This window comes from Mizuhopecten yessoensis, unplaced genomic scaffold, assembly GCF_002113885.1.
Source record: "Mizuhopecten yessoensis strain PY_sf001 unplaced genomic scaffold, ASM211388v2 scaffold7781, whole genome shotgun sequence".
Taxonomy (NCBI): domain Eukaryota; kingdom Metazoa; phylum Mollusca; class Bivalvia; order Pectinida; family Pectinidae; genus Mizuhopecten; species Mizuhopecten yessoensis.
The window spans coordinates 46,293-59,283 of NW_018407219.1; the positions used below are offsets into that span (position 1 = coordinate 46,293).

General features: G+C 34.9%; 1 protein-coding gene across 1 annotated transcript; it reads right to left on the reverse strand.

Annotated features, from left to right (window-relative positions):
* Position 1: 1 nt before the first annotated feature.
* LOC110454349 (glutathione peroxidase 2-like) lies at positions 2 to 9,226 on the reverse strand. Its single transcript, XM_021503806.1, has 2 exons — positions 8,790 to 9,226; positions 2 to 797 (listed from the first exon to the last, which is right to left on the reverse strand). Exons 1-2 carry the CDS (start codon positions 9,033 to 9,035, stop codon positions 441 to 443), a joined length of 603 nt encoding a protein of 200 aa, XP_021359481.1. The 5' UTR covers positions 9,036 to 9,226; the 3' UTR covers positions 2 to 440.
* Positions 9,227 to 12,991: the final 3,765 nt, after the last annotated feature.

Genomic DNA, 12,991 nt, shown 5'->3' on the forward strand with positions numbered 1-12,991 from the left:
CTGCTGTGGTTTGTGTATTTTATTGCTGGCCCGAGTAAGAGTGCTGACTGGGTATGGTAGGTACCTGTGGGCTATCACAGCGCACCGGCACAACGGCTTTCTGGAGCACTGATCATCAGTACAGGTGACCCTACCACACCCAGTCAACCCGACCCCCCGAGACACGCATACATTTACATAGATACAAACGTGTATACAGTTAACATGGCAAAAAATGACAACCTGATTACATTTAAATTATGAAATGATACTACGGCTTCAGTAGGACCTGTCCAATCCGACCTTTCAGCTCCCTATTTGTGTTCCACGATAGTCACCTGGAAGCTTCCTGTACAGTTAACAGTAACCGTTTGACCTTTGAGTCTGTATTATAACCCTGTTTTACGGTCATCCAAACAAACCTGGGTGATTAGACAGATTTTACTGAATACGTCCATTACTTATTTAACATTAAACTTCTCTATTAGTGTTTTTATTTCACTCTGGAGGTTGCAAGTCAGATAGTAACGACTAAATCGTTTATAAGGTTTGCCCTCGGGAGTGATGAGGAATTTCTCGAAGTTCCATGCCAGGTCTGTCCTGGTCACTGGTTCCCAAATGATGCTACTGCATGATTTCATGAAGGAGGTTGGGTCGTCACTCGGCAGTGGAAGATGGTTGCGCAGGAACACAAATATCTCGGACGCGTTCTTCCCGTTCACCTCGAGTTTCTCAAATATCGGGAATTTCGGGACGAACCCGTCGCCTGGCCTGAGGTACTTGAGGGCTGTCAGGATCTCGTGGTTCTTGGTGTTCTCCTGTGGACGGTGGAAACAACCCCATTAGTACATAATATACAAAGTCATGACATGTGCGTATTACAGAGATTATAGGTGTAAAAGCTGATAAGAAATGTGAATCAGAAACGGCAACATGGAAAAGGAAACGTTAAATACACGCACCGACGCTAAGATTAAGAAAAACAGAGCCGCATGAAGCAGTATACACGCGTGGACACAAAGATGGTGAAAGGTTCAATACAGGCGCCGACACAAACATTGGGAACGTTCCATGCAGGCGTCGACACAAAATCGGGAACGGACAATAAAGGCGTCGACACAAACTGACACCAAGATAAGGAAACATTCAATCCATGCTTTGTCACAATGATAGGGAAACACTCAATAACGCGTCGACATAAACATAGGGAAACACTCAATAAACGCGTAGACATAAACATAGGGAAACAGTCAATACACGCGACGACATAAACATAGGGAAACACTCAATAAACGCGTCGACATAAACATAGGGAAACAGTCAATACACGCGTCGACATAAACATAGGGAAACAGTCAATACACGCGTCGACATAAACATAGGGAAACAGTCAATACACGCGTCGACATAAACATAGGGAAACAGTCAATACACGCGTCGACATAAACATAGGGAAACAGTCAATACACGCGTCGACATAAACATAGGGAAACAGTCAATACACGCGTCGACATAAACATAGGGAAACAGTCAATACACGCGTCGACATAAACATAGGGAAACAGTCAATACACGCGTCGACATAAACATAGGGAAACAGTCAATACACGCGTCGACATAAACATAGGGAAACAGTCAATACACGCGTCGACATAAACATAGGGAAACAGTCAATACACGCGTCGACATAAACATAGGGAAACAGTCAATACACGCGTCGACATAAACATAGCAAACCACCGATGCAAATGTTAAGGGCACTTAAAATAAAGATTGGAAAACTTGAAATACCAGATAAAGTAACAGATAAAGTAACAGATAAAGTAACAGATCAATTTTAAAGACTTCTATTTTAAATAAACCAAAGCCCCCGCTCCTATATATACTAAGGCAAAGCATTGCAAAGCAATCCATAGTCTCCCACCAGTAATAATTTCTGTATTGAATGAGCTGAACATTTATTTAATATATAGGACACTGACATACTTCCTGTACTCCCTCCCCATGCCTAAACATACTTATATACCAAATATTGTTAGTCTAGATGAACCAGTTTTGCTAAAATTGTCTTATTATTTAAAGAAAATATGTGAGGACAAAGATTTTTAACAAAGGGCCATAACTAGCCTGATGCACATCAGGGGGAAGAACCATATGAGTAAACTTTCTTTGAAATTAGCCCAGTAGATAAGAAGTTGTCAGGACAAACGGTCATAATTCCATTAAAAAAAGTTTGGGAAAAAACCCGGATGCACAATATCAGGTGGTAGTTATCATATGTGAAAACTTTCGTTGAAAACTTTCGTTGAAAACTTTTGTTGAAATTTGCCCCGTAGTTTTGGAGGAGTTGTCCGGACAAGGATTTTTCAACGAAGGACCATAACTTTGTAAACAAAAAAATGCAGGTGGTAGTTATCGGTCGATATCTTTAGAAGGAGTTTCCGGACAAAAAAAATCCACTGAGTCAGAAAAGGATATAACATGATTGGGGATATCCTTGATGTGACTGCTATATAGACATACAGCGTGTTGGGAGGACAGGCAGTGGTATCGCGTAATCTGCTGAGTCAGTTAACTAATTGATCAGCGACTCAGTTGCACTAACAATAGGAGTTTCATTAATGAGTCATATAAACGTGTTAGGTATCTGATGAGCATTGTAGTATATATTTATAAAGACTGATACACATCCTGCATCCGTGACAGGTTATAGACAATTACACAACACACCAGATGTTTAGCTTGTTACAACTGATCAGTGGGGTCAAACAGTTTACGTGTACTCTTGAAAAGTTTTAATTATACAATCGATAATACATTTTGCAAGTAACTTTTCTCTGAATCAAATATAGATTATAACGGCATGTCGGTTCAGATTTGAATTTACTCTGAACCGGTGTTTAGTTGATTGCTACCTTTACATTCCTTCCAGAATAAACGTGACATTAACAATTCACGTATCGATTTTACACCAACCACGTCCGCACGTGCTAATAAGGAAGTCGACCACTCCGTTGTTTGTACACGTTTAGTCAAACATCATTTCTGTTTCAGTGTTTTATCTCAGGTCGTGAATTCTGCATACGCCACGTTTTATTATATCCGGGAGTGGACAGATTAAAGGAGAGTTTGCCTCTAAAGAAATTAAATCATACGAAAACTATCCTGGATGTGCACCAGCATGTATACTGATACAACCAGACAATAAATCATATAAACGGTTTAGTTCTATACACAGAAATCAATATATTCAGCTAGGTAGACTAGAGCAAAAGTTACGACAGAAAGAGGAAGAGAGGAACACCAGCTAGACTAGAGCAGTAGGTACGACAGAAGTTGGTGGATAGCCATGCTAGGCAGACTAGAGCAGTAGGTACGACAGAAGTTGGTGTAACCCATGCTAGGCAGACTAGAACAGTGGGTACAACAGAAGGTGGTGGATAGCCAAGCTAGGCAGACTAGAGCAGTAGGTACGACAGAAGTTGGTGTTACCCATGCTAGGCAGACTAGAGCAGTGGGTACGACAGAAGTTGGTGTTATCCAAGCTAGGCAGACTAGAGCAGTAGGTACGACAGAAGTTGGTGTTACCCATGCTAGGCAGACTAGAGAAGTGGGTACGACAGAAGTTGTTGTAACCCATGCTAGGCAGACTAGAGCAATAAGTACGACAGAAGTTGGTGTTAACCATGCTAGGCAGACTAGAGCAGTGGGTACAACAGAAGGTGGTGGATAGCCAAGTTAGGCAGACTAGAGCAATAGGTACGACAGAAGTTGGTGTAACCCATGCTAGGCAGACTAGAGCAATAAGTACGACAGAAGTTGGTGTTAACCATGCTAGGCAGACTAGAGCAGTAGGTACGACAGAAGTTGGTGTTAACCATGCTAGGCAGACTAGAGTAGTGGGTACAACAGAAGGTGGTGGATAGCCAGGTTAGGCAGACTAGAGCAATAGGTACGATAGGAAGTCATGAATACCCAAGGCTAGGTAGACTAGAGCAGTACGTACAACAAGCAATGGTGTTAGATAGCGTGTTGCGGACTACACGCTCACTTTAATGAGCAATATAAATCGATTTGTTGATGAGTTTATCCGTAAACACGATCTGGTGGAGAGATGCAACCGAACCCATGACCTAACAACAGGGAGGGTATAGTTACATTAACAACAGGGATGGCAAAGTAACATTAACAACAGGGAGGGTATATTTACATTAACAACAGGGAGGGTATAGTAACATTAACAACAGGGAGGGTATAGTAACATTAACAACATGGAGAGTATAGTAACATTAACAACCGGGAGGGTATATCTACATTAACAACAGGGATGGTAAAGTAACATTAACAACAGGGAGGGTATATTTACATTAACAACAGGGAGAGTATAGTAACATTAACAACAGGGAGGGTATAGTAACATTAACAACTGTTGGTATAGTAACAATAACAACTGTTGGTATAGTAACATTAACAACTGTTGGCATTGTAACAATAACAACTGTTGGTATAGTAACATTAACAACTGTTGGTATAGTAACAATAACAACTGTTGGCATAGTAACATTAACTACTGTTGGTATAGTTACAATAACAACTGTTGGTATAGTAACATTAACAACTGTTGGCATAGTTACAATAACAACTGTTGGTATAGTTACATTAACAACTGTTGGTATAGTAACAATAACAACTGTTGGCATAGTAACAATAACAACTGTTGGTATAGTAACAATAACAACTATTGGTATAGTAACATTAACAACTGTTGGTGCGTGCGCACGCCCTTTCACATTTCATTTCATTCAGAAAATACACAGTTTAGAAATTAAGACTAGCGGGCAAAAACCAGTGAAGCAGGTCATCTAAACTTTCGGTATGCTTTCGTATCTTTCAAAGGATCTCCGGCTAAAGCCCTCCCCGTAAGGTATTCGTATGTAGATATAAAACTGACTCGTGTATAGATCACGTATCTCGGAATTTCTATTTATAATAATATACACTGATATAAAATATTACACTATACGAGAGGATAAAATGAAAACTAATCTAAAAGAGTATATAGGGTATTAATACTCAGAATCTCTTCAAAAGGGAATTCGTAGACAAATCCAGTTTAATAATCTGGCAGAAACTATTCATCAACCAATCATGTTTAGAATTCCCTGCTAACATATTTGAAAACTGACACGCTCATCAATTATTCCGTTAAGATTTTTGAGAACTGACACGTTCATACACTATGATCTTATCCACAGGTATTACATCACAGAGTGGTTTACCCTCGATGTACTTTTATCATTAGTTATTGAACGGATCTAAGTCCGTGGTTATTGTAATTAATTATTGATCAGGCAGAATTATTAGCATTGCATGTATACATATATATTTACTATACATATATATTTATTATACATATATATTTACTATACATATATATTTACTATACATATACATATATATTTACTATACATATATATTTACTATACATATACTACTATATCATTACAAAAATATGCCATGGTACAGATGTAAGTATCCAAGTGTGTTACTATAAATGTATACGGTACTACGGTATATTTACTATGGTAAGTTAACTACTGTGTTACCAAAATAGGTATACTACTTTGTTACTGTAACAAATATACTATTTATTACTATATTAAGTATACTAATTTGTAACTATAATAAGTATACTAATGTGTTAGTACAATAAGTATAAACGTTGTTGCTATAATAAGTATAATATTGTGTTACTAAAATACGAACACTACTTTGTAACTTTGATAAGTATACTACTGTGTTCCTATAATATATATACTACTGTGTTACTATAATAAGTATACCACTGTGTTACTATAGTAAGTATACCACTGTGTTACTATAATATTATACTACTGTGTTACTATAATATGTATACTACTGTGTTTCTATAATAAGTATACTACTGTATTACTATAATAAGTATACTACTGTGTTCCTGTAATATGTATACTACTGTGTTACTATAATAAGTATACCACTGTGTTAATATAATAAGTATACTACTGTGTTACTATAATCCGTATACCACTGTGTTACTATAATAAGTATACTACTGTATTACGTTAATATTTATACTACTGTGTTACTATAATAAGGATACCACTGTGTTACTATAAATATGTATACTACTGTATTACTATACCATTTATACTACTGTGTTACTATAATAAGTATACCAATGTGTTACTATAAATATGTATACTACTGTATTACTATAACATTTATACTACTGTGTTACTATAATAAGTATACCACTGTGTTAATATAATACGTATACTACTGTACTACTATAATAAGTATACTACTGTGTTCCTGTAATATGTATACTACTGTGGTACTATAATAAGTATACCACTGTGTTACTATAAATATGTATACTACTGTATTACTATACCATTTATACTACTGTGTTACTATAATAAGTATACCAATGTGTTACTATAAATATGTATACTACTGTATTACTATAACATTTATACTACTGTGTTACTATAATAAGTATACCAATGTGTTACTATAAATATGTATACTACTGTATTACTATACCATTTATACTACTGTGTTACTATAATAAGTATACCACTTTGTTACTATAATAAGTATATCACTGTGTTACTATAATAAGTATACCACTGTGTTACCATAATAAGTATACTACTGTGTTACTATAATATGTATACTACTGTGTTACTATAATATTTATACTACTGTGTTACTATAATAAGTATACCACTGTGTTACTATAATACATATACTACTGTGTTACTATAATAAGTATACTACTGTGTTACTATAATAAGTATACTACTGTGTTACCATCATAAGTATTCCACTGTGTTACTATAATAAGTATACTACTGTGTTACTATAATATTTATACTACTGTGTTACTATAATAAGTATACCACTGTGTTACTATAAATATGTATACTACTGTATTACTATAACATTTATACTACTGTGTTACTATAATAAGTATACCACTGTGTTACTATAATAAGTATACTACTGTATTACTATAATATTTATACTNCTATATATACTACTGTGTTACTATAATATTTATACTACTGTGTTACTATAAATAGTATACCACTGTGTTACTATAATACATATACTACTGTGTTACTATAATAAGTATACCAATGTGTTACTATAATAAGTATACTACTGTGTTACTTTAATATGTATACCACTGTGTTACTATAATACATATACTACTGTGTTACTATAATATATATACTACTGTGTTACTATAATAAGTATACTACTGTGTTACTATAATAAGTATACCACTGTGTTACTATAATAAGTATACCACTGTGTTAATGTAATAAGTATACTACTGTGTTACTATAATATTATACTACTGTGTTACTATAATATGTATACTACTGTGTTTCTATAATAAGTATACTACTGTNAATATGTACACCACTGTGTTACTATAATACATATACTACTGTGTTACTATAATATATATACTACTGTGTTACTATACTATATATACTACTGTGTTACTATAATAAGTATACCACTGTGTTACTGTAATAAGTATACTACTGTGTTACCATCATAAGTATACTACTGTGTTACTATAATATATATACTACTGTGTTACTATACTATATATACTACTGTGTTACTATAATACATATACTACTGTGTCACTATAATAAATATACCACTGTGTTACTATAATAAGTATATCACTGTGTTACTATAATAAGTATACCACTGTGTTAATGTAATAAGTATACTACTGTGTTACTATAATAAGTATACTACTGTGTTACTTTAATATGTACACCACTGTGTTACTATAATACATATACTACTGTGTTACTATAATAAGTATACCACTGTGTTACTGTAATAAGTATACTACTGTGTTACTATAATATGTATACTACTGTGTTACTATAATATTTATACCACTGTGTTACTATAATAAGTATACTACTGTGTTACTATGATAAGTTTACTACAGAATCACTACAATAAATACACTAGGCTATTACTGTAATACGTATTTTAACTGTACTTTACTACTGTGATTTACTGCTACTTTGATAACTTTTGTATCCAAACCTTCGTGGAGAATAAGAAAATACCTTATCACGTACCTCGTGTTACTTTTTTTCTGAGTTGAATAATAAAACTTGTAACTAATAAATTACTGAATTGCAGTGTAAACAAAATTTGCGACGATTTCGTTTCCTGTACATACGGAAATAAATGATGACAAATTTTAAAGTAAAAACGTGGCGTGGCTGGTTAGCTTGCGGAGGTATCGTACGTCATGTGATGTGAGCTAACGAGACTTCACTGACTCCGTCTACACGGGTTAAAAGCCAACGTTATAGTAATATCAATCAAACAAACCAGACCCAGAGATTTATATTTGTATGTTGTATACTAGTCAAGTTAAAACAGGCTGCACATTTAGCATGTGAACTAATCAACTTGGTGTTTTAATGACACAGAACAATACAGATATTTGATGATGTGTAATGTAAAATCTGAACTTGATTGCACGTACGTTAGTCAATCTGATGAAACTACAAACTGTTTGCTATTGTCACAATTGTTGTAAATAACGTAAGCTTAGTTTAATCTTATCAAGGCGTGGAAACTCATTAAATGATATTAAAAAGATATTTCGACAAGAATTTGTCGGATATAGTTTTAAGGTATTTATTAAATTTTGATTTGTTCATTTTAAACATTAATAAATTATTGTATTTACGAATACAATTGAAACGTACCTGATGTCCGAACTGATTGCACGGGAAACCCAGGACGACAAGCTTATCCCCGTATTTCTGGACCAGCTCGTTCATCTGGGTGTAATCCCGTACAGTCGTGTCTCAGAGAGATGCTACGTTCATCACCAGGATCACCTTCCCTTTGTACTTGGAAAAATTTATTTTCTCCCCATCCAATGTATTGGCGTGGAAGTCGAAAAAATTCTGTAATTTAACAGGACTCCGGACACTGACAACCGTCGCCATGTCTGTGTATTGTCTCTCTAGTTCAGTCCACTCGAACGCTAAAGGTGTATAATCTCCAATCACCTCGATAGCTTTACATTATATTCAGCTCCAATGGGCACGTGACGTCTGGATAAATCTGTAGGGGAAGGTTCCGGAAACCACGACGGTCGATATTTAGCTGTTATGGCTGGGGCATGATATAATATACTGAAGTGCTTACATCGACAGCAGGCACAGGATGTCATACAAAACGGATGTACTAATCCAGGACATGATAAAGCCGTTGGTTACAATACATAGCGATGGGCTTGGCGTTACCGCCGTACCTGTAATTAATCTAAGTCCGTGGTAACACACCTTTTCACAGAATGTGCACGTTAATGAATATTAGACGAAACTCCTGTCTCTAAAAATCGTAATTTCAATCAATTTCTTTACGTTAAATAAGATTGTATTAAACCTTTTTTGTTTAAGAGACTTAATTAAGGTAAGACATAGGAGACAGAATTCGTATATGAAGGATAGTTTAATATCATCAATCATTATGCTTTTCGAATCGTGTTCACTAGCTAATGAAAAAGAATAACTACCATCTTGTTAAACGAGAATATCATTAATAAGACCAAGAATATGGCAATGTATTAGTTTTTATTGAGAAATATTATATAATTATAATAAATTGTACAGCTTTCTAACGGTAGAAATGCATCCAACTCGTGTAAGAGAAAACACTGTCCGCATGCCAATGACATGCTGAACATGAACACTTGATAGAACACCGAAGAGGGACGTTAAACAAACAATGATTCAATTGATAAATAATGCATTTACATAAATAAATATATCACCGCTTACCTGCTCAGTGAAACAAATCTCGGGACACATATTTTATTGCAAATAACAGATGTTGCAAACGAATTGGACACACGTTTTGCCAACTTATTGAAGTCCTCTTCGACAAAAAGTAATTGATTACAATACATATCACGCAATTTTAGAGCTACTTAAATATATATATGAAGAAAGATTGTAGGTAAGAGAGGGGACAAAGAAGAGATCGAGATATCTTTCGAAAAATCTTTGGACACAGCTAACTTAAGTTTAATTGCATTGTATAATTAGTTTTCATCTAGATTGAGAGTCATGTGAGAGTTCGTTTTCCACGAAGACGGAGCTTGTGATAAACTAATCGCTTTTCACACACCTTCAGCTTGTCTATTGTCCATTACATCCCATACCTTGGTTGACTTTCTCCTTGACATTCCTTCCTTGCTGTTGAAACCCGTTTCCACCTGTTCGTCTTCGTGGAAATTCCCACCCACATAGCATAATCAGTATGGATAAATATATTGTTTTATATAGATTGTGAATGTTAGCTGTGTACGGTACTCAGATACCAGTTGTATATGGGGAGGAGAAATTAATACATGTGTATAATGAAAAGTGCATGTTTTGTTGTGAACACAATCAAATCATAAAAGTAATAAGCAGTAAGTAAATAATATCAAATTATACACATAATACACATTCATTATCAATTTACTTATCATGATATATATCTCGTAAGACAAAGAGGGCAGAAGAAAAAGTGAGAAGATGTGAAAGTGTAGGGGACGCAACTATTCAAACCTGCGAGTTCTGTCTATGTAGAGTTGAACTATTCTTGCAATATTTGAGTTATCATTATTTCTTAAATTAATATCTCCTTTTAGTATAAGATCAATATTTACTTGACCTAAAAAGTAAAAATTCGGGATAGATTATATTTTGGACAGGTTAAAAAGAAATGGCTTGAATCCTCACAGGGATGCCCACAACTACATGCAGGAGTATTTCAGGAGAAGGGGTTCCAAAATGGAAAAGAGGTATTTAAAGAAAATGTAACGGGTTGGGTAGTTTCTTTAAGTCCAGACCAGAAACTCCGGTATATCCTCAACAGTCAGTTTGGTATGGGTTTGCACATCGTCTAAGATTAACAACTCTCAAACACACACGGCACGTTCCTTACCTGTAGCTAACATCCCTCACTCAACGTCAATATTAGTATATGAAATTATCGATACTTTAAAATAGGTTATCCATTGCTGTCCAATGATACTATGGAATCATGTGATATATTAACCAACAGAACAATTACATAAGTATGCCCTCATCATTGGTTGGACAAAACCTATCTTTACTATTGGTGTTCTGAATATTCTGAACTTATGAATTTAAATATAACCAAAAAGCTAAACTGCCAACATATGACATTTTAATTATGTAACAGATTTAAGAAAGCGACAGTCTTTTAGAAATGCTAGATGGATTTAAAGTAAAACGTATGTTTTTCATGCTTAGCACAGTAAATCAACAAGGGAAATATAGTCTACGTCATATTAACTTCCCTATAAATTATATTGCATTACTGATCAAAGCTTAATTTATATGCTTTATGGCGATATATGTTTGATTTGCGTGACATATTGGCCTGAGAAATTAATATCAACAAATTTACCCCTTCCATGTTCCGAAATCGGTTTTGATCAGATAAATTATACGTTCTGAACCAGGTACTTCCATATGTCCACAATAACCAGAGTTTCAACGACTAAAATTAACTTGGTATTTAATAGCACCCTAAAAACAACTTTTTAAAGATATGTTTGCTGATTTGAAATTGAAAAGAAAAATCTTAATTGCCTTGAAAAATAATTATTGATCCGTTCATTTGATAACTCATTTGAGGTTATAATATAAACTCAAATGTTGTATGATCAATTAAGTGAAATGTTTATTTATTGAAATAATGTCTTCCCTAAAAAACAAAATTTCAGAATATTTACTTCATAGTCCACGAGCGGCAACTTTTGACAACAATATTCAAATTGGTTAGGAAATCACTGGCTTTTGTGAGATGATGGTATTCGGAAAGGGAAAGAATATGATCAGCTCAAGATCCGGAATTTTTATCAACGCCGATCTCGAGTCCTTTTCTATTCACAGTGATTTGGAATTCGCTATCGTGAGTTTAACGACGAGGAAAGAAATATGAAATTGCATCAATTTCACCACGTATAATTACTATGTGTGAACATTCGAATAGTATCAATGGCCAATATTCTTCGCCCATTGCTCTTTCTATACAAAATGTAAAGATGGTTTCTGGCGTACTTGTATGAACCCGGCACACGATATTGAGGTTTCGGTACAATGCACTCATTTGGCTGTGGGAACTCGTACGAGATTAACTTTTAACTGTAAAAACTGCATCAAAATAGATACGTCCTTTTGAATGAATATTTACATCACTGTCCTACATTCGAAAGAAATGAAAAACATTTCTTAAGCAATACTGTGGATTACCTTAATCATGGAGTTTGATTAATTTACCGTCAATTGTTGACAATGATAGGATATTATACCACCCAAATCGGTAGGAATCAATCATAACAGAGAGTAGAAAAAGGGCCTGACCTTATATTGGACCGGGAGTAATGTGTAGTCCGGCATATATCCTTATTTTATATATTTCTTCTTCTGCTACCCAAGTTCACGTACACAAAATAAGTTAATATTACTGAATGTACAAATTCACATCTTAATTGCATAATATTGGCTTAGTGTCTATATGGCATCATGCCACTCGTCGTCAACATTTCCTTTAGAAGAATGTTAGTCTAGAACGACTAGATGGAAATAGACCATAAGTACGAGTAGGTTGATTTTAGCCTGTGTGGTACCCTAGTAACTCGTCTTGGGCTATAATGGGATTCCATGTGGTATAAACGAATGTTGCTGCTGAGGAATCAATGCAGATGTAAACCTTTCAATTATGATAGAAGGGATTTTTGCATAAACGAAAAGTGACCTCTCTAGCTGGTGACAGTGACGGTCAAAACTTGAGGCCGTGATTTTGTTCACGTGTAGCACTTGATGGCAGAGGAAAGGGCTAAAATTAATATTTGTAACCGATTTTTTAAAGGGGGTGGGGG